Genomic DNA, 24,230 nt, shown 5'->3' with positions numbered 1-24,230 from the left:
ACTGCTGAATCTGCTGACATCTGATTTAATTTGCTTATTGTTTTATTTGCTGTCAATTAATATATCCGTGTAACGCTCTGTTTTGTCGTGTTGTGAACTTATTCAGACATCAAATTTCTCACGAATACCAATATATTTTGTTAGATCAGTATACTGATTGCTTATGACCAAACTTTGAATCAACTTATCAATAGAGCTGTATTGTTCATATTTCACATTAGAAAATTAGGTTGAACCAAGCTGCAATTTTTCAAAGGTTTTGAGCAAGAACCGAAAAATTATTTTTAGAGTCCAATTCACTCCCCTCTTGGACATATTTTGGGACATCAATACTAAATCGTGCTGAAAATCCGGCAGAGTCTCCCCTATACCTAGGACCTACCCAACCTGCAAAAGGGCTTAAAACGCACTTCTATATCCACAAACCATACACCCACAACTCAATCACATCACACAGCCCCTCCTGGGCCCATCCAAACAGTTATCAATCACAATATGTAAAATTACAGTTTAGTCCTTATAATTAACAATTTTGCAAAAACTACCTAAATAAACTTTAAAAATTCTAAAACTTTGCCCCGTGGTCCTTAGCAATATTACTATACTAATGCAAAAGGAATTATAATTTTTTGAGCTACCACGAATATTTTATGAATTTTTTAATTCCATTCAAGCACTAGATAATTAAGAAAAAGTAAGGTTGGAGTTTACCTATGCCGATTCCCACCCCCGGGACGCTCTTGGGACGTCTGACAACAGTGGGGTAACTAAAATTTTGACCAAATTCCAAGACTTTTTCGGTAGCCTGTCTATCTGGCAAAAAATTTACAGACCTGGGCAACCGTTGAATTTCCTCAAATTGAAGGTACCTACACGAAGTCCACAACACGGGGGCTAGTATATAATTCTTACAGAATTTTCTAAGCTCATTTAGTGCTCGAAAAAATACTACGAAGTTTCGTGTGACCCACCGAAAAATGGTGTCGGAAAATTTTGAAATTTATATTGCCTCGAAGCTCTCGACGAGTGGAGCGCTTCGGTACTCTCGGTTTTCTCGTGGGGTTCACGGTTTGTGAGAAATCTAGCCCAAAAGTCGAAAATGGGCTAAAATTTTTCAGACAAAAATTGGGCAAACCACTCGATGAATTTTGGTGTTCTTTATATCTATGGAGAACTCTCGAGGTGTAGATGTGTTTTGGCACAAGACCCGGTCCGATCGGTGGCTGGATTGGCCGGATTTGCCGGGAAGGTGAAGTGTCGCGTGCACTCAAGGGAGGACTTCGGGCGCGTTTTATGGTTGCTTGGAGCGTCAGTCGGCGGTTGGGCAGAGCTAAGCGGCGTGTAGACGAGTGGGGAAGGTTGGGGTGGCGTGGCGCGGCGAGGGGAGGTGAGAGGAGAGAGAAAATGTGAGAGAGAGAAGAGACTTTGGGTGCGCGGCAGAAGGGAGAAGAAAAAGAGCTGGCTGGTCCGATTAGATCGGTCCAATTCAGTCTAGTTCGATTCGATCGGTCCAATTCAGGATACAAAATTTTAAATTTTTTACTCTGCATTGGGATCGAAAACGAGGCCCTTAAAATTCAGAAAAAATTCTAGAAAACTCAGAAAAATTCATAAAGTTCAAATATATTTTTAGTTTTACCACGTGGTTTTTAAATAAATTTTTAAAAATCATCAAAGTTTTATATTTTCAGAAAATCGAATCCAATTTCTAAAATCTGAAAAATTTCAAATAATTTCCCAAAAATTAAAATAAAGTAATATATTAATATTTATTCACAAAATAATAAATTTAAAAATTAAGGGTGTTACATCAAAGACTCAAAATAGAATAAAAAAGAGAACAAATATTCTCTAGCAACTAAAGAGAGAGAATCTATATTTACAAGTACATTAAATATACCTTTTTCTGGTATTTTGTTATTTTTATTATTAGGTAAATTATCATTCATTAATAATAATTATTTATAAAGTAAAATTTATTTTATTAAAAACAAATTATTCTTATAATTTTCCTTGCTTCAAGCATATACTGATCTAGTTTGATTCAAATGTATATATTTTATTCACTAGAAATGGCATCTTATTAAACTCCGATGACTACTTCAAATTTAAATCTGAGATTTCTCTTAATCTTTAATCACTAAATCAATAAATCATTAACTGAATCTATCCTTATCAAATCCCTTTTAATTTTCATCCATGCATACACACACTGTATATTCTGTTGCCTTTTTGACTTGTTCACTTGAATGATTATTAAGCATCATTTACCTGAGAATATGACTTGCACAACCATTACTGACCCCACTTTATTTAACACTATTTTTGAATTTTCAATAGAAAAAAAAAGCTAATGAAACGATTTCAATTAAATTGACTTGTTAAAAATTTGATCCGTCAACTCACTACTTGAGAACCGATTAACTTGGATCCCAAACCTTTACATATGGGAAAATTCGGATAAATTTCAATATCCGCTATAGAATTATTTTTAAAATTAAAAATAAAATATAAAATTTTTTAAATTTTAAAATTTTATATAATAAAATATTTTTAACTCATAATAATTAATTTATAAATAATACGTTAATATGAATAATTCAAATAATGATAATATAAATAATTTTTTTTTATTTTATATGATTGAAATTTTTTTATTATTAATAAATAAACAAAAATTATAATTAATTTCACTATTACCATATAAAAAAAAAATTATACACATCACTCTTATTTTTAATTATGTAAATTGATTATAAGAAATTAAAAAAATTTTATTATTAAAAATATCAAAATTCAAAAATTTTATATTATATTTTTTTTTATATTTAAATATTAAAATTAATTTAAATTTAAAAATTTTAATTATAAAAATATTAAAATAATAAAATTAATTTTTATTAATATATTTAAGAAAAACACATATATTTTTTTAACGGCAGGTTAAACTGCAATCCGTTTACGAGACTTCTGTCGCGATCACAGCCAAACACGAGCGTAACAGTCCTTCCGTATCTTCACGAGTATGCGACAGGCACTCACTAAACTGACACTTCGATTCCAAGTTAAAGCAAAAACAGCTATAATTGCATTAGCACGAAATTTCCATGTGCTGGGCTCTTCCATATCCCAAGAACAAAACCCAATCAATTACGGAAAATCTCATCTACAAAAGTTTTCACACTTTCTTGTTGATTTAAAATTTCACAATCTTCAAGCAGAGCATCATCAGATCTACATCCATTTCCATTATTCAAGAATCTCTGCATTTCCAGACGATGCTACCTGGGTAACTCCTCCTTTCTTATTTATTTTCAGGGTTGTCTTGAATTTCTTTAGTATTTGAGTATTAGTGTAGATCTTAAGCAATGCGGTTGATTTGCCTCTGGTTTTGCTCGATTATTGCTTATTAATCTCTGTTAGAGTTCATATTGGACAACAAGTTTTGTCATTTGTTCTTAATTTTTTGTTTTTATTTTCCCCATTTTTTGCCATTTCTAACAATTATTTTTTGTATATTTTTCTCTCTCGAAGCAACCCACTTGGCTGCCATTTGGCGACAAAGTTGGAGTCTTTTGACCTCTAACTTGTGTTTTATTGGTAGTTTCCTTGAAGAAATTAAAAACTTAGTTGAAAAGGCCCGTCTCTCTAACTCTAAGGCGGTGGGAGGACTCTAAAGATGGTTACGTGAGATACCCCTTTATTGAGCTGTCTGTTAGGTCATTGTTTTTGGCTAGGAACTTACCTTGTTTTTTCTTTTTTCTTACTGGGTCTTCTTTTTCTCCTTAACCATTTGAATGAATCTAACGCATTACATATTTTTATGTGTATTTGATGATTTAAATTTTGGGTTCGTCATCTGCTTGCTCATAAAATACATTTCAGTTGAATTTTGAGCTCTTTTGGCTGTGTAGGTTTTCTTTTCTATTGGTTTGAATAAAGAATAATAGAAGTTGTTTTTTGTAGTTGATTTGGTGTGTCATATTGTATTAGGAGGAAAATTTATTCTCCTTCTCTTGCTCTGCCATTTTTCTTTTCTCTTCTTTTTATTTTTTATAGAAGGGGAGAACCATTTTATGAGATTTGTTCTTCTATCGTGGAGGAAAAGTAATTGGCAAATTTCTGTGGGTAGTTAAGTTCATGGGGGCCAAAAATTCAAGGGAGGGAAGTTGGAGGTCGAACTCTTCTTTACGTTCAAATTCGTCTTCATGGGGTGGTTCACATCATGGCTATTCTCATTCCTCGTATGGTCAAGAAAGTAACGGCTACAGCTACGCGGCCCAGCAATCTTATGGTCAAGAAAGTTATAGCTACAACTGCGCACCTCAGCAATCTTATGAGTCACAGCACCATTATTCCTCCTCTCAGAACTATAACAATGATAAAAGGCAGCTTGATAGGAAGTATTCAAGAATTGCTGATGATTACAAGTCCTTAGACCAGGTAACTTGCAGTGTGGTTCTATTTCAGATGAGAAGTAAGATGCCTGGAGCTTTTATGATACTCATTTTATTTTTTTGTAATGTTAAAAATATGCTCTTTGCACATTTATAATTTGCATGTTGGTCCAAATTCAGTTTCTTGTGTAAATTGTGTTTTAATGTTCAAGAACTATGGGATTGCCTATTGATCTTTCATTTTGTTGCAACTAATTTGGATTTCATATACTCAACTGTTCTGCCGTACTTTTGTGGTGGTGGTTGCATTTCAAATTGTGGAACGTGACACTTTGGTGGGAAGAATTTTAGTTACTAAATCTTGTCGGTATTTTTACAATACCATTTAGTGATAATAGCTGGTTATGTTTCGCATGAAAATTTATTCTTTATTAGCAAGTAGACGAGTAGAACTTTTGGTGGCTCTTAGTCCAATTTATTTTGCATTGTAGACGGTAAAGTTGGTCATCTTCCTTCATGAAGAGGCTATTTAGTTGTGCTATGTGCTATTTTGGTTTCAGCCTGAGTTTAGAAGTATACTAATTATAAGTGGTATGAAAATTCTATACACATGTACTCCTTAACTAGTTTCTAAACTTCTACAAGAGCCTGGCATGGTTTATGTAAGTGGAATGTTGCATTGCATTCGTCATAGATTCTTAGGCTTTAGACGTTCTATAGGTCATTTATGCATACCATGATCCTTCTGTCTATCAATAACTGCATGCATTGCATGGTGAATGTGAAGAAGTAAACCATTATCTCGGCAATAATGAGCCAAGCTAGTATTTGCAGTGAATTCCCTTGTCAAGTAGTCATGCATTACGATAGGAACTTCTAATTCTCTTGGTCTGTGAAGATACGTTGTTAGGTGCTCCATTTTATTTTCCCATTGAGGCCAAACCTAGTTATAGTTACGAAATCCCATTGATCGCCTCTACTCGTGCCCTAGCTCGTCTGAGAGCTATATTTGCCTCAATTATTTGTCACCTGCCTTTCGCTTTCCTCAAGTTAGCTTCTGCTATTTCAAGAGTTTGCTGAGCTTCTTGTGGATCAATGTCACTAAGTGTTGTGGTTTGATTACCCATGGTTATGCATTAGTGATCATTATCCTGTTACTGGGATTAGAAGTAATCTTACTATTATCTTCATTGCAGGTGACCGAGGATCTTGCTCGTGCTGGCCTTGAGTCTTCCAATCTCATTGTTGGCATCGATTTCACAAAGAGCAATGAGTGGACAGGTTAAACTCCATCTTCCATATTTGAAGTGTATCTTATGAGTCATTTTGGATGTACTTCTAAATGTAATTTGATGAATAGGATCAAGATCATTTAACAGACGAAGCTTGCATCACATTGGAGATGGTGTAAATCCCTATGAACAAGCAATATCCATTATTGGGAAAACTTTAGCTGCCTTTGATGAGGATAATTTGATTCCCTGTTTTGGATTTGGGGATGGTATGTTATTACTAACTTGCTTAGCTATGAATATTCAATTGAGAAATTGTGAGGTAAAAAGTGCAACTTCTTATGTTGGCAGCATCTACGCATGATCAAGATGTTTTCTGCTTCTATCCGGATGAGAGATTTTGTAATGGATTTGAAGAAGTTCTGAGTCGCTACAGGGAAATTGTGCCCAATCTCCGACTTGCAGGTTTATGTCACAATTCTTGAGGATTTTTTTTTCTCATAAGTATTAATTGATGGCTTGATGCTGTTAATGGTTTGTTATAGCTTATGTTTATTATCATTTGCTGGCAGGACCAACCTCTTTTGCACCTATCATTGAAATGGCATCAACCATTGTTGAGCAGAGTGGTTGCCAGTACCATGTGTTATTGATAATTGCAGATGGGCAGGTATACCTTTGCATTGATTTAATCTTTGGTTCAGAAATAAAAAGAGGGGCAGACTTGCTACCCGGCTAAGATGGTATCAACTGACTGAATAGTTGGACTGATATTAACAAGAATATGAAAGGAATTATAGAATGTTGAAATTATGTTATGATAATCATTATTGCTGTGCAATGGGTTTTTTGGGAAATTAGATATTGAGTTCTTTTAGCAATCATGAGGCGTTTTCTGAAGGATTTAATGACTCTTTACGGTTGTCTCAGGTTACTAGAAGTGTTGATACGGAGCGTGGACAGCTAAGTCCACAAGAGCAGAAGACTGTTGATGCCATTGTAGAGGCAAGGTAAATTCTTTCTCCTCAGGCTATACCTCTCTCCTACGTTAGCTGATGAGTAATTATGTATTTGTTCTCTTGCAGTAAGCTTCCCTTATCGATTGTATTAGTTGGGGTTGGAGATGGACCTTGGGACACGATGAGGGAATTTGATGATAACATCCCTGCTCGAGAGTTCGATAATTTCCAAGTGAGTTTTTTCTTTTAGATGTTGCTGCATAGATTTTCTCATGTTTTTGAAACTTTTTGATCGATGAGATTGTTAACAGTTATTTCTTGCCCTAGTTTGTAAATTTTACAGAAATTATGTCAAAGCATGTGGACTCATCCCGAAAGGAGACAGAATTTGCTCTGGCAGCTCTAATGGAAATTCCTTCACAATATAAGGCCACGATAGAGCTTAATATATTGGGGTAATAAATTATTCTTGCTGTTGTCTATTTTTCAAGACCTTCAACACGTGAATTGACACAATATTTTTGTCATTTTAATCTAATTGGGCAGTCGTCGCAAGGGGAATGTTCCTGAGAGGATTTCCCTCCCTCCACCTTTATACAGTGCAACATCTTTCAGCACCTCTAAACCTTCCCAATCGAGCAGTTTTAAGCCAAGTTTTCCTTCTAATCCAGTTGACACCCAACCAGCCAGCTCAGCTCCACCTGCTCCAGCTTCAACTTATGATAATCAGGTGAGTTCAAAGCTGGAAATGCTCTTTTTCTTCTGCTTCCTTTTTTTTGGGGTATAAAGAGCGGTGTTTTATTTATGTTTTTGCTTTAACTAGATAAAACTGATTTCAAATTAGCTGACTAGATTTTGAATGGGATTTATGATTTTATCTTACTCACCTAAGTAGTTTGGAAATCATACTATTCTTGCTTATTATCTCAATTTGATGCTACACACCATCAATGTTGTTCTGGTGGATGCAAATTATTGTTTGGCAATGACTTGCATTAGGAAGCTTGATTGTCTAGAGATAGTGCTTACCTTTTCACATTTTTTCTACCAGTATGGTGGTGATGAGATGTAATAGTCATTATTTATGCTTCTTTGCTGGTTATGAGGGTAAAGATTCACTCATGTGGTTGTTTCATAGGTTTGTCCCATTTGCCTCACTAATGCGAAGGACATGGCCTTTGGTTGTGGTCATCAGGTATGTTTCCTTGAATATCGTCTTGCATTTTGTATAGCTGTGTAGGATATATGTCAGGACATTGATGTGAATTTCATTTGTGAATTGTCTTGCCTATTAGACGTGCTGTGAATGTGGAGAAAGCCTTCAGTTATGTCCGATCTGTCGAAGCACAATTCAAATGAGAATAAAGCTCTACTAAGCAGTGATGTAACCATTGTTTATATATATATATATATATATATATATATATATATATATATATATATTTCATCATTCATTGTGATTCATTATTAAATATTGAAAATATCGGTTCTGCTGGTATTAGCTTCAGATGTATGATGTGGATTCAAGGGAATGAAATCAATGCTCTATGTACATCACTCCTACTGGATTGATTCTTTCTTATTACTCTTCCATGGATGCTGGTCAGAATGTTCCCCCTTAAGACTTAAGAACCATACAAGAAGTAGATGAATGCCTTAAAGGCATTTGGTTAAAACCAATCCATGTCAAGCCGCTGGAAACATAAATATTATCTATGGATGTATGATTAGGTCTGGTCATTTATTCTTACTAATCAAAGAGTAGATCCAGATGGTGGGATCTATCAGTTAAAGTTGGTAGTTAGGTACCTTAGATTCTCGACTGTTTGATCTCAATTGTGGAATTTCTCAAGGGAAGCATTTTTATTACTTTTACCTTCCCTAAAACATCTTATTATCTCCATTGGTTAACTTTTGTATCCTATTTATTGGTTTCCATCTAAATTTCATGGAATTCACCTATGGATAAATGGTGAACGGACTTTGTGTCACCTATGCTCGGTTAAGAAGGAAATAAATTTGACAACAATCAGAATTCACAAGTCTCATTTCCATTGGTTCTCATTCAAAGGCTGTTATAGAAGTTATTCAATGGCTGTTGTAGAAGCTTCAATGTTTCTAGACAACTTGTTTAAGGTTTCATCAATATTCCATGGTTGATGTTGATGGACATTTTTGTACCCACTTAAGGTTCTGTGACTTGTATGTATTTATTTACTCAGAATAATTTCTGTTCTCTTCCTTTCTCTTCAAGCAAGGCAAACCAATCCATTTTGATATGAGTAGACTACAGTGAACTAAGCTGTCAAAGGGATTTCTTGCAAGCATACTGGGAATAAAAATGGAAAATTGGAGTCAATATGAAAATTTGACAAGCAGTGTGATTCATTATTATCCTTACATGGAAAGGCAAAGCTTCAAAAGTAATACAAGTTAGGTACCATTAATTATGATTAAAATGGTGCAAAAGAGTGATATATGAGGTATGAAATAAAGAACTTAGGTATATTACCCACTCAGTCACCAGCTTCTGCTACAACATTCAATGCGCTCTACTGTTTCTGAAACTCCAATTCTCATTCATATATAGGCTAGAGAAAACCAATAAAACAAGTTCACAGCATTCTGTGGGGTCGAAAAGGACAAACCATCTTATATACTTCTCATAAACTAATCTATACATTTATCTTCATTTTCCTTCCCTCAAAAACTCATCATTTCTGCTGCCCTGGAGATGGCCTCTGCCTCCAGCATTCCCTACCACAGACTGAAACATGATGATCTGTTTGGTGACTATGACGAAGGAGAGAGACTCGTGGGAAGACCATCATCTAGAAGCTGGCACAGGTTTAAGAGGGTGCATCAGAGAAAGAGATTTAGGGTTAGGATTCCAAGTTTGAGAAGGTTCCTGAGGAGGAAAGTTAAGCTGGTTTATGCTGCTTATGCTAAATTGCTGAAGAGATGGAAAGAAAGTCAGGCTAACTTTGGTGATCTTTTTGCTGGGAATTATCTGTTCTTGCAGGTGAATCCCAATTCATTGAAGCGTTTTGAGAAAGCATATCATAGAACTACTACTGGCTTGTCTCCAAGCTACTCTCTGCCAAGAATTGCTTAATTAATATTGTTTCTAAGGTTGCTTTTATTGTTCTTCATGTCATAGCAAGATAATGCATATGCCTCTTAGCCCTTATCCTCAAGGATAAGTTTCTGTTATTAAAGGCTTAGTTGAATAAATGATTTCTGATTGCTGCTAAGGAACCCAATTTTTCAAATTTGCAGTGATCTTTGATTAGCTTTACTATGATAAGTTTGGAATTGCAAATTCTGGATAGAGATTTTAACTTGTTCAATAGCATTATTCAATTTGAGTTTCTTTAATCTGGTTAGGTAAGAGCCACTGAAATTTTGTAAGCAACTTATGACCTGTGAGGTTAGTGATTGAAAAAGGCAGACTCTGTATTGAAATCATATGATGCAAAGAAGAAGACATGATAATAAAGCATAACAGGTGGGGTGAATTTTGGAGGAAGATGTTTCCTTTTCAAGTGGGAGTTGATTCATAATCAAATCCATTAATGGCACAACCGCAAGCAGCAGCTTCATTCTGCACATGTGCCCTAGAATCATAGGAGATTCAACTAAAAATGATAATGCAGATGAATGTATCCTGTGACCAGTTGGGTTTAAAGTCAGGCTTTCTCTAACCAATTGATTGAGACTTATGCTGGAGCTTTGTTAGTGACAAGTCTGTTATTTGATATTCCAAATTTTTTTTTTAGAAAATTATAAAAAAAACCTGAATTTTAAAAATTTTGCAATTCTAACCTAAATTAAAAAAATTATTGATTGCTTAGCTATTTGGAGAGTGTTTGACTTCACTACTTACTTTTAATTTATAATTTAATTTAAAAATAAATAATTATTTAATAAAATTATTTAAAATTAATTTTTAAATAATTTAAATATTTAAATAAAAATATTTAAAAGGAATTTAATTTATCAAAATAACTAAAAAGTATATATAATTGAGTGTTGTAGCTGTTAAAATGATAATAATGTTAATATATTTAAAAATTATTAGGATAATAAAATTTTTTTTATTTAGTTAAATAATAATTTTAAAATAAATAGATAAATTATAAATAAAATATACCTTACTTATAGCTTTTAAGTTATTTTAGTAGTTTTTTTAATTTATAAGTTAAATCAAATATTAATCTATTTATAACTTTCTATTTATAAGTCAATTTAATCGATTTAAAAATCAAACCAAACACTCTTTTAATAGCTAAAGGTGTATTAGGTTCAAGTCCCCACTGAACCAATTTTTTCACCCCAATTAATCCAATTTAATTGGAAAAACATAGATATATATATATTTTTTTAGTTTATTCAATAAAATTGCTTTCTTGGATTAAAAAAAAAAGGAAAAAAAAAAAAAAAGCCACTATAATTAGAACTCCTAGGCCCAGCCACTGAGTCCAAGGTCCACATCAGTCATTCCATTCATTTCTCATCAAAAGATGCGTTGGATCTTAACGGCTGAAACGGTGTGTTTCGTACAATTTAAAACGTTACCAAAAGAATCTCGCATTAAACCCTAACGCAATCAATTTCTGGTACTCTCTTCTCTTGATTTCCCTTTCCACTAGATACAACCCGGTGCAACTAAAAGCTTGCTTTGAGTCCCACCACCGAAGCCGGAACGAATCCTAGACCGCTTCACTTGCCTCTCAATCATCGTCGGTCGCCAGTGTCAATAATCTTTTGGGGCTCTATCTGCTTTTAATTGCATGGAATTGGATGTTATATTTCAGCTGAAAATACTGATAAATTTGAGTCTCTTTGATTACACGTTAAGTGTGCTTGTTGCTATATTGAAATTATTTCTGTTACCTATAACCTATGTAGCACGAAAACGGAAACGCGGACACGGGGAAACACGGAAACGAACACGGGGAAACAGTATTTTTAAAAATATAGGAAACGAAAACGTGGGAAAACGCGTAAATATAAAAAATATAGGGATATATTTATAAATAAATATATATATATATATATATATGAATTTGAAAGTCCTAATTATAATAAATTTAAATATTAAAAAAAGAAAAAAATAATAAAATTAATTATTTGATTAATTAATTGGATTATTTATATATTTATAATTATAAATAAATGAAATAATAAATATATGTAGAATAATAAAATTAATATTAAAATACTGAAAATAAAGGTTTAAAGTTTTGATAAAGTGAAAATTGAATAAAAAAAATAATAATGATTAAAAAAAATTTTCAAATAGGAAATAACGTATCAGGATTCGGGGAGGGAGAGAGCCATCCAAGAAGGAGCAGCGCGGCAGCGCCATCGGGGACCAGTCACCTACCATCGCCGGCACGTTGCCCCCACCAGGTACACCTCCTCCTTCTCCTCTTCTTCTTCTTCTTCTTCTTCTTCTTTTTTCTTTGCCTTCTCCTTTCTTCCTGGAGGTGCGCGACTTTTTTTTTTTTTTTTTTAAGAAACGCGTGTCCGGCGAAGGAAACGCGTTTCCGATTTCAAGGAATTACGGAAACGGCCCGGAGACGTTTCCTCGCCGTGTCCTAACGTTTCCGGCAAGGAAACGTTTCCAGAACGGGGAAACGCTCCCGCCTCCCGTTTCCGTGCATCCTAGCCTATAACAATTCAAGGGTCAGCCATATGTTGTGAATTTTACTAATGTTAGTTTCTTTGATTGAGAATAGATTGAGTTGCGAAATTTAGGTCAAAGATTTGAGTTTCAAATTTTTATTAAGCAGCGTAGATGTGTAACTCACACCTTTATATTGTACCCACAAAAAAAAAAAAACCTATAATTACTTATGTTTTGCTTTTTATTCACATTTTTATTCATTTATTTTATATTAAAAATGTAGTGTATTTAATTGTTTGTATTAGCTTAACTATCTGCATATATTTCCTTCTCTGCAAGTGAGATTGTATTTTCATTTTATTTCATTAGGCAGAATGGCTAATGAAGAATATAAGGTTACTGGGTCGAGTTCTCAGAATGAAGGGTGTCCAAAGTCCAGTGCAGAAAGGGCTACAAGTAGGAAGAATAAAAAGAAAAAGCAATCGCAGGAAAGTGTAAAAACAGAGCATGAACAGGAGATCAATGAACACAGCCCTCCAGCTGGAGGGAATTTACAAGCTGGTGATATGAGGGTGGAAAGTGGGAAAAATAAAATAAAGAAGAAATTGTTGGAGGAAGCTTCTTTAAGCAAGGAAGGTAGTAAAAAATCTAATGGTGAGAGGAAAAAGAAAGTAAAGGAAACAAAAAGGCAATTATTACAGAAAACTGCTGAGGATGAAGAGGAAGATGTTAATACAGTGGGTTTTCCACAGGAGGTGAATCCAGCAGCTGAAGGTGGAAAAATTGAAACTGCAAAAGGCAAGGAAGAAGAAGAGGTCATTGGAATAAATCCTATAGAAGAAGAGGTCATTGGAATAAATCCTATAGAAGAAGAGGATCCAAAATCCAATGTTGAAATGGTCAATAGGCTTCAAAAGAAGAAGAAGAAGAATAAAGAGCAGTTACTAAAGGAAGCTGCTAAGGCTGACAAGCGTGGTGTTTGCTACTTAAGTCGAATCCCTCCCCACATGGATCATGTAAAGCTTCGTCATATTCTTTCCCAATATAGAGAAATACAGAGGATCTACCTTGCACCTGAAGGTGACCAATTGATAACTATTCAATTCTTAACTTTTTCTCTTATTCATCTTTCTGATTAGTCATATTAGCAAACCTCCTTAAGTTACGTGATAGTAAGCAGCTAATCAATTAAAGAGAATGCATTATTTTACTCTACAGATCCCACTGCTCGAGTAAATCTCAAAAGAGCTGGTGGATTTCGAGGTCAAGAATTCTCTGAAGGGTATGTTAAAAGGAAAAAATGCTGTTAAATTTATGCTAAACAATTTAACATAGCTTCATAGAATTAACAGCTAATATTCCTAGGATACTCTGGATCTCTCTGTCTTTCTCTCCCTCTGTGTGTGTGTGTGTGTTTATAACGACCTACTTGACATTGTATCTTTGATTTTGTTTAACATACAAAGATTGCATTAAATTGCTATTTAAGTAATCAATTGATTCTCCTCGTCTGTAACCTGCAGGTGGGTTGAATTTACCAATAAGAGCATTGCAAAAAGGGTTGCCAATATGTTAAATGGTGAACAAATAGGTTGGTAATTAATTGCAATGATTTTTTTCGTATAAAATTTTGCATGTAATTTATATATAAGCTCCTTGGTGTTCTTATTTGTGTATATTTTGGACAGCGGAGTAAGAATTAGCTTTCATGTCGAGAAACCAATAAAATCAAAATTCTTTCCTTGATATTGGAAATTATATATGAGCAAAATGCATTGGTCCCTTTTAACCTAGCTACTTGGCCTAAAATTCTTATTCTTTGTTTGGATTGTGGTTCCTTTTTCATTTTCATTTCTGTCTGTTGTTTGTGTTGTCGCCCAAATGAAGAATTGGGTTTACTTAAGTATCTTATATATATATATACTCATTTTTTTTTTGGATATAGTCCATGTTTTTCTTGATGTCTTCCTCCTAATGTTTTAGCAGAATATTGCGAAGTTTGTGTAGTTCCTATTAGCTGCATGTTTTTATTTGCTCATGTTTTCCTTTATTTATATATTAATTAATTTTTTCATGTTTAGGTGGCAGAAAGAGGTCTCAATTCTATTATGACCTTTGGAATATCAAATACTTGAGTAAATTCAAGTGGGATGATCTTACAGAAGAAATTGGTAGAGAAGACATTTCTCGTTTGTCATATCATTATCAGGTAATTTTTTATAGTTTTCTGTATGTCTAAGTCCTGGTGTTTCTATTGCAGCATATAAGAGTGCTATGCGGGAGCAGAAATTAGCTCTAGAAATTTCTGCTGCAAAGAGGGAGCGGGATTTCTATCTCAATAAGGTGGATCAATCTCGTGCTTTGAGTTCTATAGAAGAACGATTAAAAAAGGTAAATATTGTATAACTGTGTACAATTTTGAGCTAGTTCAGGTTACTATTTTTTAGATTCCTTATAATTTTTCTAAAATATTAAACAGAACTGAGGTTCTTTGGATAGGCATCTTTTGGTTTACTCATCTTTTAAATTCTACATATGGACAACAGTATTTCAGCCCTTTATAGGAATGGTTTAAGTGTGTTTGGGTAGTGGAGCAACTTCTTCGTTAGTTTGGATGGAGTGGAGCAATTTCAGCCCTTTGATCACATATAGTTCTGATAGATGAGACGCGAGAATGAGTTAACAGAAAGCTAGATTTTTGGAGAAGTACTTTAGAGTTAAAGGGTTTTAAGTTAAGTAGAACAAAGACAGAATACATGCATTGCAAGTTCAGTGAAGGCGGTGCCAATTGTGGATAAGTTGAAAGAAGGGAGATTGAGATGGTTTGGTCATGTGAAGCGTAGACATACGGAGGCTTCAGTTAGACAAGTAGAGCACATTAGGTTAGAGGATAGAAAGAAAAGAAGGGGTAGACCTAAACTGACTCGGAAGAGAGTGATACAACATGATCTAGAAGCATTACACATTTCCTAGGATTTAACCGAAAATCATTTAGAGTGGAGAAAGAGAATCCGTATAGCCGATCCAAAATTTTTGGGATAAAGGCTTAGTTGAGTTGAGTTGAGTTGAGTTGTTAGAAACCCCAACCATAGGTTTTATATGCATTAAGACCAACTGGGGAATCATGAAGGTACTGGAACAAATGGTCTTACCTTGTTTTTGAAATGTTGGGTCTTCATGCTCTGAGTTGCTTCATGGCTAGTTGTGTTATTTGGACACAGGTTAACAGCTCAGACATGCCAGCCCATGTATAAGACTGTTCTATGTGAATGGAACTAATTATATCTGTGCAAAATGACCAACAAGTCTCTTCAATTAAATAGAAGAAACTGGAGAAGCAGGAATGAGGGAGGAAAGGATTATTGCCACAGGGGTGTGTTTTTGGGTGTATGTTTTTCTGTGTCAAGGTTTTGTGAATTGTCATTTCTAGGTCCCTGTTCTTTGTTGAATCTTTATCCCATGTTCAGTATATGTTAACATGGCATTAAGTGCACTCTTTTCTTTTACCTCAAGAGACCTTACACGTAGCAATCACATAACAGAATGTTACAAAAAATTACATTGCATATCACGTCAAATAGAACAGGTATCATAATGCATGCCTAGATCTGATGGGTATTCTAGAAACTGAATTTCGGAAGATGGAAAGTGAAAGTTCACTAGAGGCCATGCCTTGAACGAAATGTGAATGCTACACACATGGCATTTGTGCACATGCATGCCATGCACATTAAGAGGAGAAAGTGGTCCAGACTCCAGAGAGAGAGAGAGTGTGCGAGTGTTCCTGACATTCAATTCAGTATTTGGTAATCGCTAATCTCTTTTTTTTCTTCATCTTCTCTTTGTATAAGGAGAGCACTTTGACACAAACTTATGCATGCAATGATCTATACTCAAATCCCCACTTACTGAAACCAGTCAAGGTAGACCCATGTTGTAATTGTTGTTTCTTATTTTGATATTGCAGCCCCTCGTCAAATTGTGTCATAATATCAAAAGAAATCCCACTTCTTTAATTGAATTTGTGAGAAGGTGAAGTAGATGCCGCAGCCTACTGCAGTAAACATTTAACATATGAATAACTAAAAATTTCAAGCCACCTAGATCTCTTTTCCCCCTTGAAGCAGCCTATTTTATTACAAAGTAATGGATTCAGCGCACACATCTTTTGTACTCATTTTCAAGGTCAATGATTATACTTTTTGCACATTTATGGTTTTAGGACCACTTGTTTGGTAGAGAGAAAACTTGTAGATTTGAGGTAGTTCAATATCTTTTTATGGCATAAAGGTTTTTTTTTTTTTTAATCAAATAATTCAGTGAATTTATTATTTATGGCATGAAGTTTTATTTTCACCGTCTCCTTTTTGTTGTCTACTGAGCGTTTATTTTTATAGTGCATTTATGTTCCTGCATTATTGCTTCTGCAGAAACAAAAGGTCCAACAAGAGTCAGGAGGTCAACTCTCTGTTGGTGAGCAAGCACCGAAGGTCATCCGTCAATTCCCACAGACAAAACCAGTTGCAAATAAAGTGGAAGAAAGCAAATCTCAACTCTCAAAAGACATTCTGGCTGGGGTGAGTGAGTCATTATTTACAGGTATCAACTTCATATTACCTTATTCCTTACGCTCGGTTTGTGTTGTCCTGTGCAGGTATTTGGTGGTTTATGGTAATAGGTTTTGAAGTTTTTAGTTTTTGTTCGACATGAGGAGCTTAGGAAGATACCAAATACTGCTTTACTTGTCTGTGGGTCTGGTTCTTTGACTTTTTGATGCATTAACAGAGCATCTTACAATTTTGTTACCATTTTCACAATGTTGCTGGTGATTATTTATGGAACTGAGAGATTGTGCTGTATCACTCTACTCGAGGATCGTCATGGCCGTGACTTTGATTATAATGACAGCCCACATACTGTAAAGCCTTTTAAGGAAGCATACTATGTACTTGATTTCCATTGCTATTCCTTTTACGGAAGCATATTATGTACCAAATTTTGACTACAAAATTTAATTCAACGATGAGGGTTTTTTTTTTTTAATAAAAATTCAACGATGAGTTTTTAGATAAAAATTTCGTGTTGTTGAACGTATCTGTTAATTTGAAGTAGTGGACAAACGTCAAGGCAAAGTTGTACGTTGACTTAAAAAGAGTTTTTAGGCATTTCGACCTTAAAGTCAGGCTTCCACTAGATAATTAAACACATATAGAGAAAAGCACAAATGTAAATTATATATATATAGAAAAACCCCATATTGGTTTCTTTAATATTCTGTTTGGTTGATGTCTTGATGAGAAATGCAGTAATTGAAGAAAAAGTTTTTCCCCCCTTCGTTTGACTTGGTATATTACCATTCTTAAGTCAAAGTTCTCACCTTTTGGTTTATAATAGTGGTTTTATAGAAGAGTGCTAGGAGCATACGTACGTTCTTCCCTATTATGGCCCAAACAATGAGAGAGTTTAGTAATCACTTTAGTTATGGTATTTATTGTGCAGAGCTCATAGGGACTTTGATGTTCAGATTTCTTTTAATTTTTCAGATTTCTTTTAATTTCTAGATATATTTTCACTAAAGTTGTCTATGGTATGTGTCTAAGGGTGTGATTTGCATATATGTGTCTAGTTATTAGACTATAAATACCCATGTAATCTAGGTATTTTAGTAGAGATTTATCATGATTATTATTGACAACTGATAATTTAATAAGAGTTTTGAGAATTTTGTTGCTTTTCCCTTTCGAGTATTTTTGGTTCTACATCAAAAGATATCGCTCAAAACATGTTTTCTAGACTTTTGAAGGACCAGACTAATGGGTTCTGTAAAATAGAATGAGCAAAGTTTTGGAATTGGGAAAAGGAGGACCAACTCAATAAGCTAGTGTGATATAGCAATTTAGAATTTTTATATGATTTTTATTGAATTAAGCATATCTGGAGAAAGTTCTGGTGGCATATGTTGCAAACAATACTTGTATATTTGGAGAATTGAATTTTAGAAGAAAGGATTAGTTTAATTTTATTTATGGCTCTCGATTGAGTGAACTAAGAGCTTTAACTATTAGAATGTTATACAAGTTGTTGAGAGGTAGAAAAGTTGCAAGTTTATTAAACTTGTGATGTTGGCTGGTAAGGAAGAATGTATCAGAAAATAACTGGCAAGAGAGAAAAACAAACACACACTGAGAATCATTATGAATAATTTGACATGATATGGTTCTAACATATGGCACTGTGAGGAAAATAGGAAGAAAGGAAAGAATGAGGCGTTAGCTAAAATATGCTAGGTGTTGATTAACAATGTGGATTATCAATACAGATGGGAACTTACAAGAAAGATAATTTTCATTGTTTACTTGCTAGTGAACCATAGGTTGTCTAATCATTATGGTCTGTGTGTTCCAAGCCAATTCCTTGTTGGGCATATAACAGTTAGTCCCACACTAATCTTACATCTGCATAGGAAAAAAAATATAGCTTTCAATTGGATACTTCAACTATAGTATATTTTTGTCTAGGTGCTATCTACATTCCGGAGACATTCATAGTGGTCTTAAAACTTTTGAAGAAAACTTAGAATTCTGGAAAGCTTCCTGCAGTGGAACTATACACGGTAAGTTTTGGTTACAGATACAATATCTCTGATGTGAGAACATATTAATCTCTCATAAGTTGAATTTTATTACTGCAATAGAATGCCATTTTATAATTTTTATGTTCTGGAAAAATTCAAGGATTTGTCTAGCAATAATATTGGAGAGAACTCAGTGTCTGATACTACATTTTACTTTGTCGTTGGAAAAAGACAACCTTCATATTTCTGATGTATAATGTGGTGGTATTCCTTATTCACAAGTACCTTTCCTCTAAAATTTATAAATCCCTGTTGTGAATGATATAAAAGTTTTTGGGATTTCACTAGAAATGTGTTAGTAGTGTGAGTACTCTCGGTTCTTGGTAGTCCTATTCTAACTACTTTTTATTTATTATTTTGCAATTGAGATGATAATGGTAGTGCAAACCCTGAAATTATGTAAAATTCTCTTATTTTAGGCACTTGTAGGAGGATCCATGGTAGGTTATAGTCCCAAGGGAATGCAACTGCTCAAGACTCATTGGTGTGGTTGGGTTTTGATTCTTTATTCCTTCTGATGTTTTGATCATTATGCTTATTGATATAGCAAGCACTGACACACACAGTTGCACAATCACAATATAGAGAAAAGAAAAAAAAAAGGATATATTTATGTGCTTCGGCTGTAAAATCTACGTCCACCATCCAAATATGAGAGAAAATACACTATATTAGAAAAAGAGAGAGATAGAATCACACAGAATTCTCCAAACCTTAGCTCTAGTAGATTTTCTAAAACTTATGTCAAAGAATGAGGAGACATCCAAAAAGGGGATAGAATTTGCTCTTGCTGCTCTGATGAATATTCCCTCTCAGTATAGCAAAACAAAATATCTAAATTTGGGGTAAAAAAAAAATATTTTCCTTCTGGTCATTCTTTAAAGTCTTTATCAATTGAAAACTGATGCATCTTTTTGTCATATTTTTACCTTTTCATTTTAATTGACAGTTGTCAAATAGGAAGCGTTCCTGAGAGGATTCCCCTTCCTCCACCTGAAATTGGAGAATCATCTTTCAATAACTCACATGTACCACCTTGTGAAGGAGACAGCCAGCCTGTTGATTCAGCTCTGCTTGCTGTGAGCCAAATTAATGAAGAAATGGTAAGTTGCTTTTAAGGTGTGGAAATACCTTCTGATCAAAGAAAAACATTATAAAATTGTTCTTGCATATAGAAATTGGCTGCTTATGTTCTGAATAAGGTTTGGGTTTAATCAAATACGCTTTGATTATTTTGGAATATGCACTTTGCTTGTTTACCATTTTTATTTATGGCTGCACAAGATGCATTATTTTTTGGCAGTGAGTTGCATTGGGGATTTTAGTTCACACGACATGACACTTGTTTAGATGCTAACCCTTATTTTCCAACAATTTACCGGTTAAATTGTTCATGTGACTTTGACTGTTGGTCATGAGCATAAACACAAACTTCTATGTGGTTATTGTGCTTATGCAGTGTTTCATTTGCACCTTAAATTCTAAGGGAGTGGTCTTTGATTGTGGACATCAGGTAGTTCGCCTTTCATGCTATTTTTATTTAAGCTTTTACAGGAGATACATCAAATGGAAGAAATTTGATGCATTTTTTGTTTTATGAATTATCTTTTTCTGACAGATATGTAGAGCATGTTTAGGCCAATTAGACCGCTTAGGAGAGAAGCGATGTCCATTCTGCAGAAGGCCAATTCAAAGCATAACACTGTTAAGCTTTTGAAAATATGTAGAAGTAAACCATTATCAATAACTGCATGCATTGCGTGGTGAATGTGAAGAAGTAAACCATTATCTCGGCAATAATGAGCCAAGCTAGTATTTGCAGTGAATTCCCCTGTTAAGTAGCGATGCATTACGATAGGAACTTCTAATTCTTTTGGTCTGTGAAGATACGTTGTTAGGTGCTCCATTTTATTTTCCCATTGAGGCCAAACCTAGTTATAGTTACGAAATCCCATTGATAGTCTCTACTCGTGCCCTAGCTTGTCTGAGAGCTAGATTTGCCTCAATTATTTGTCACCTGCCTTCCGCTTTCCTCAAGTTAGCTTCTGCTATTTCAACAGTTTGCTGAGCTTCTTGTGGATCAATGTCACTAAGTGTTGTGGTTTGATTACCCATGGTTATGCATTAGTGATCATTATCCTGTTACTGGGATTAGAAGTAATCTTACTATTATCTTCATTGCAGGTGACCGAGGCTCTTGCTCGTGCTGGCCTTGAGTCTTCCAATCTCATTGTTGGCATCGATTTCACAAAGAGCAATGAGTGGACAGGTTAAACTCCATCTTCCATATTTGAAGTGTATCTTATGAGTCATTTTGGATGTACTTCTAAATGTAATTTGATGAATAGGATCAAGATCATTTAACAGACGAAGCTTGCATCACATTGGAGATGGTGTAAATCCCTATGAACAAGCAATATCCATTATTGGGAAAACTTTAGCTGCCTTTGATGAGGATAATTTGATTCCCTGTTTTGGATTTGGGGATGGTATGTTATTACTAACTTGCTTAACTATGAATATTCAATTGAGAAATTGTGAGGTAACAAGTGCAACTTCTTATGTTGGCAGCATCTACGCATGATCAAGATGTTTTCTGCTTCTATCCGGATGAGAGATTTTGTAATGGATTTGAAGAAGTTCTGAGTCGCTACAGGGAAATTGTGCCCAATCTCCGACTTGCAGGTTTATGTCACAATTCTTTAGGATTTTTTTTCTCGTAAGTATTAATTGATGGCTTGATGCTGTTAATGGTTTGTTATAGCCTATGTTTATTATCATTTTCTGGCAGGACCAACCTCTTTTGCACCTATCATTGAAATGGCATCAACCATTGTTGAGCAGAGTGGTGGCCAGTACCATGTGTTATTGATAATTGCAGATGGGCAGGTATACCTTTGCATTGATTTAATCTTTGGTTCAGAAATAAAAAGAGTGGCAGACTTGCTACCCGGCTAAGATGGTATCAACTGACTGAATAGTTGGACTGATATTAACAAGAATATGAAAGGAATTATAGAATGTTGAAATTATGTTATGATAATCATTATTGCTGTGCAATGGGTTTTTTGGGAAATTAGATATTGAGTTCTTTTAGCAATCATGAGGCGTTTTCTGAAGGATTTAATGACTCTTTACTGTTGTCTCAGGTTACTAGAAGTGTTGATACGGAGCGTGGACAGCTAAGTCCACAAGAGCAGAAGACTGTTGATGCCATTGTAGAGGCAAGGTAAATTCTTTCTCCTCAGCCTATACCTCTCTCCTACGTTAGCTGATGATTAATTATGTATTTGTTCTCTTGCAGTAAGCTTCCCTTATCGATTGTATTAGTTGGGGTTGGAGATGGACCTTGGGACACGATGAGGGAATTTGATGATAACATCCCTGCTCGAGAGTTCGATAATTTCCAAGTGAGTTTTTTCTTTTAGATGTTGCTGCATAGATTTTCTCATGTTTTTGAAACTTTTTGATCGATGAGATTGTTAACAGTTATTTCTTGCCCTAGTTTGTAAATTTTACAGAAATTATGTCAAAGCATGTGGACTCATCCCAAAAGGAGACAGAATTTGCTCTGGCAGCTCTAATGGAAATTCCTTCTCAATATAAGGCCACGATAGAGCTTAATATATTGGGGTAATAAATTATTCTTGCTGTTGTCTATTTTTCAAGACCTTCAACACGTGAATTGACACAATATTTTTGTCATTTTAATCTAATTGGGCAGTCGTTGCAAGGGGAATGTTCCTGAGAGGATTTCCCTCCCTCCACCTTTATATGGTGCAACATCTTTCAGCACCTCTAAACCTTCCCAATCGAACAGTTTTAAGCCAAGTTTTCCTTCTAATCCAGTTGACACCCAACCAGCCAGCTCAGCTCCACCTGCTCCAGCTTCAACTTATGATAATCAGGTGAGTTCAAAGCTGGAAATGCTCTTTTTCTTCTGCTTCCTTTTTTTTGGGATATAAAGAGCGGTGTTTTATTTATATTTTTGCTTTAACTAGATAAAACTGATTTCAAATTAGCTGACTAGATTTTGAATGGGATTTATGATTTTATCTTACTCACCTAAGTAGTTTGGAAATCATACTATTCTTGCTTATTATCTCAATTTGATGCTACAGTCTACACACCATCAATGTTGTTCTGGTGGATGCAAATTATTGTTTGGCAATGACTTGCATTAGGAAGCTTGATTGTCTAGAGATAGTGCTTACCTTTTCACATTTTTTCTTCCAGTATGGTGGTGATGAGATGTAATAGTCATTATTTATGCTTCTTTGCTGGTTATGAGGGTAAAGATTCACTCATGTGGTTGTTTCATAGGTTTGTCCCATTTGCCTCACTAATGCGAAGGACATGGCCTTTGGTTGTGGTCATCAGGTATGTTTCCTTGAATATCGTCTGGCATTTTGTATAGCTGTGTAGGATATATGTCAGGACATTGATGTGAATTTCATTTGTGAATTGTCTTGCCTATTAGACGTGCTGTGAATGTGGAGAAAGCCTTCAGTTATGTCCGATCTGTCGAAGCACAATTCAAATGAGAATAAAGCTCTACTAAAGCAGTGATGTAACCATTGTTTATATATATATATATATATTTCATCATTCATTGTGATTCATTATTAAATATTGAAAATATCGGTTCTGCTGGTATTAGCTTCAGATGTATGATGTGGATTCAAGGGAATGAAATCAATGCCCTATGTACATCACTCCTACTGGATTGATTCTTTCTTATTACTCTTCCATGGATGCTGGTCAGAATGTTCCCCCTTGATTAAGACTCGAGAACCATACAAGAAGCAGATGAATGCCTTAAAGGCATTTGGTTAAAACCAATCCATGTCAAGCCGCTGGAAACATAAATATTATCTATGGATGTATGATTAGGTCTGGTCATTTATTCTTACTAATCAAAGAGTAGATCCAGATGGTGGGATCTATCAGTTAAAGTTGGTAGTTAGGTACCTTAGATTCTCGACTGTTTGATCTCAATTGTGGAATTTCTCAAGAGAAGCATTTTTATTACTTTTACCTTCCCTAAAACATCTTATTATCTCCATTGGTTAACTTTTGTATCTTATTTATTGGTTTCCATCTAAATTTCATGGAATTCACCTATGGATAAATGGTGAACGGACTTTGTGTCACCTATGATCTGTTAAAAAGGAAATAAATTTGACACCAATCAGAATTCACAAGTCTCTCATTTCCATTGGTTCTCATTCAAAGGCTGTTATAGAAGTTATTCAATGGCTGTTGTAGAAGCTTCAATGTTTCTAGACAACTTGTTTAAGGTTTCATCAATATTCCATGGTTGATGTTGATGGACATTTTTGTACCCACTTAAGGTTCTGTGACTTGTAAGTATTT

General features: G+C 34.6%; 3 protein-coding genes across 11 annotated transcripts; all 3 read left to right on the top strand.

The window, feature by feature from the left end:
• Positions 1 to 3,068: 3,068 nt before the first annotated feature.
• On the top strand, positions 3,069 to 23,885 carry LOC110656575 (E3 ubiquitin-protein ligase RGLG2). Of its 9 annotated transcripts, none has more exons than XM_021813429.2 (12): positions 3,069 to 3,289; positions 4,133 to 4,443; positions 21,039 to 21,123; positions 21,203 to 21,343; positions 21,426 to 21,539; positions 21,646 to 21,743; positions 22,004 to 22,083; positions 22,159 to 22,264; positions 22,360 to 22,487; positions 22,579 to 22,762; positions 23,178 to 23,234; positions 23,335 to 23,885. In XM_021813429.2, exons 2-12 carry the CDS (start codon positions 4,141 to 4,143, stop codon positions 23,413 to 23,415), a joined length of 1,377 nt encoding a protein of 458 aa, XP_021669121.2. In that variant the 5' UTR covers positions 3,069 to 3,289; positions 4,133 to 4,140; the 3' UTR covers positions 23,416 to 23,885. The 9 variants fall into 9 exon arrangements, with proteins under 9 accessions (XP_021669121.2, XP_021669118.2, XP_057992339.1 ...); XM_021813426.2 differs by having other exon boundaries at positions 4,060 to 4,443; XM_058136354.1 differs by lacking the exon at positions 3,069 to 3,289 and adding an exon at positions 3,728 to 3,910.
• LOC131173824 (uncharacterized) lies at positions 8,789 to 9,842 on the top strand. The gene has a single exon (XM_058136367.1). It carries the CDS (start codon positions 9,323 to 9,325, stop codon positions 9,701 to 9,703), a length of 381 nt encoding a protein of 126 aa, XP_057992350.1. The 5' UTR covers positions 8,789 to 9,322; the 3' UTR covers positions 9,704 to 9,842.
• LOC110656576 (pre-rRNA-processing protein ESF2-like) lies at positions 11,853 to 17,240 on the top strand. Its single transcript, XM_058136361.1, has 8 exons — positions 11,853 to 12,003; positions 12,590 to 13,300; positions 13,439 to 13,502; positions 13,744 to 13,811; positions 14,302 to 14,391; positions 14,481 to 14,611; positions 16,651 to 16,797; positions 16,875 to 17,240. Exons 2-8 carry the CDS (start codon positions 12,595 to 12,597, stop codon positions 16,893 to 16,895), a joined length of 1,227 nt encoding a protein of 408 aa, XP_057992344.1. The 5' UTR covers positions 11,853 to 12,003; positions 12,590 to 12,594; the 3' UTR covers positions 16,896 to 17,240.
• Positions 23,886 to 24,230: the final 345 nt, after the last annotated feature.

This window comes from Hevea brasiliensis, chromosome 15, assembly GCF_030052815.1.
Source record: "Hevea brasiliensis isolate MT/VB/25A 57/8 chromosome 15, ASM3005281v1, whole genome shotgun sequence".
Taxonomy (NCBI): Eukaryota; Viridiplantae; Streptophyta; class Magnoliopsida; order Malpighiales; family Euphorbiaceae; genus Hevea; species Hevea brasiliensis.
This window is presented reverse-complemented; position numbering and strand designations above follow the sequence as displayed.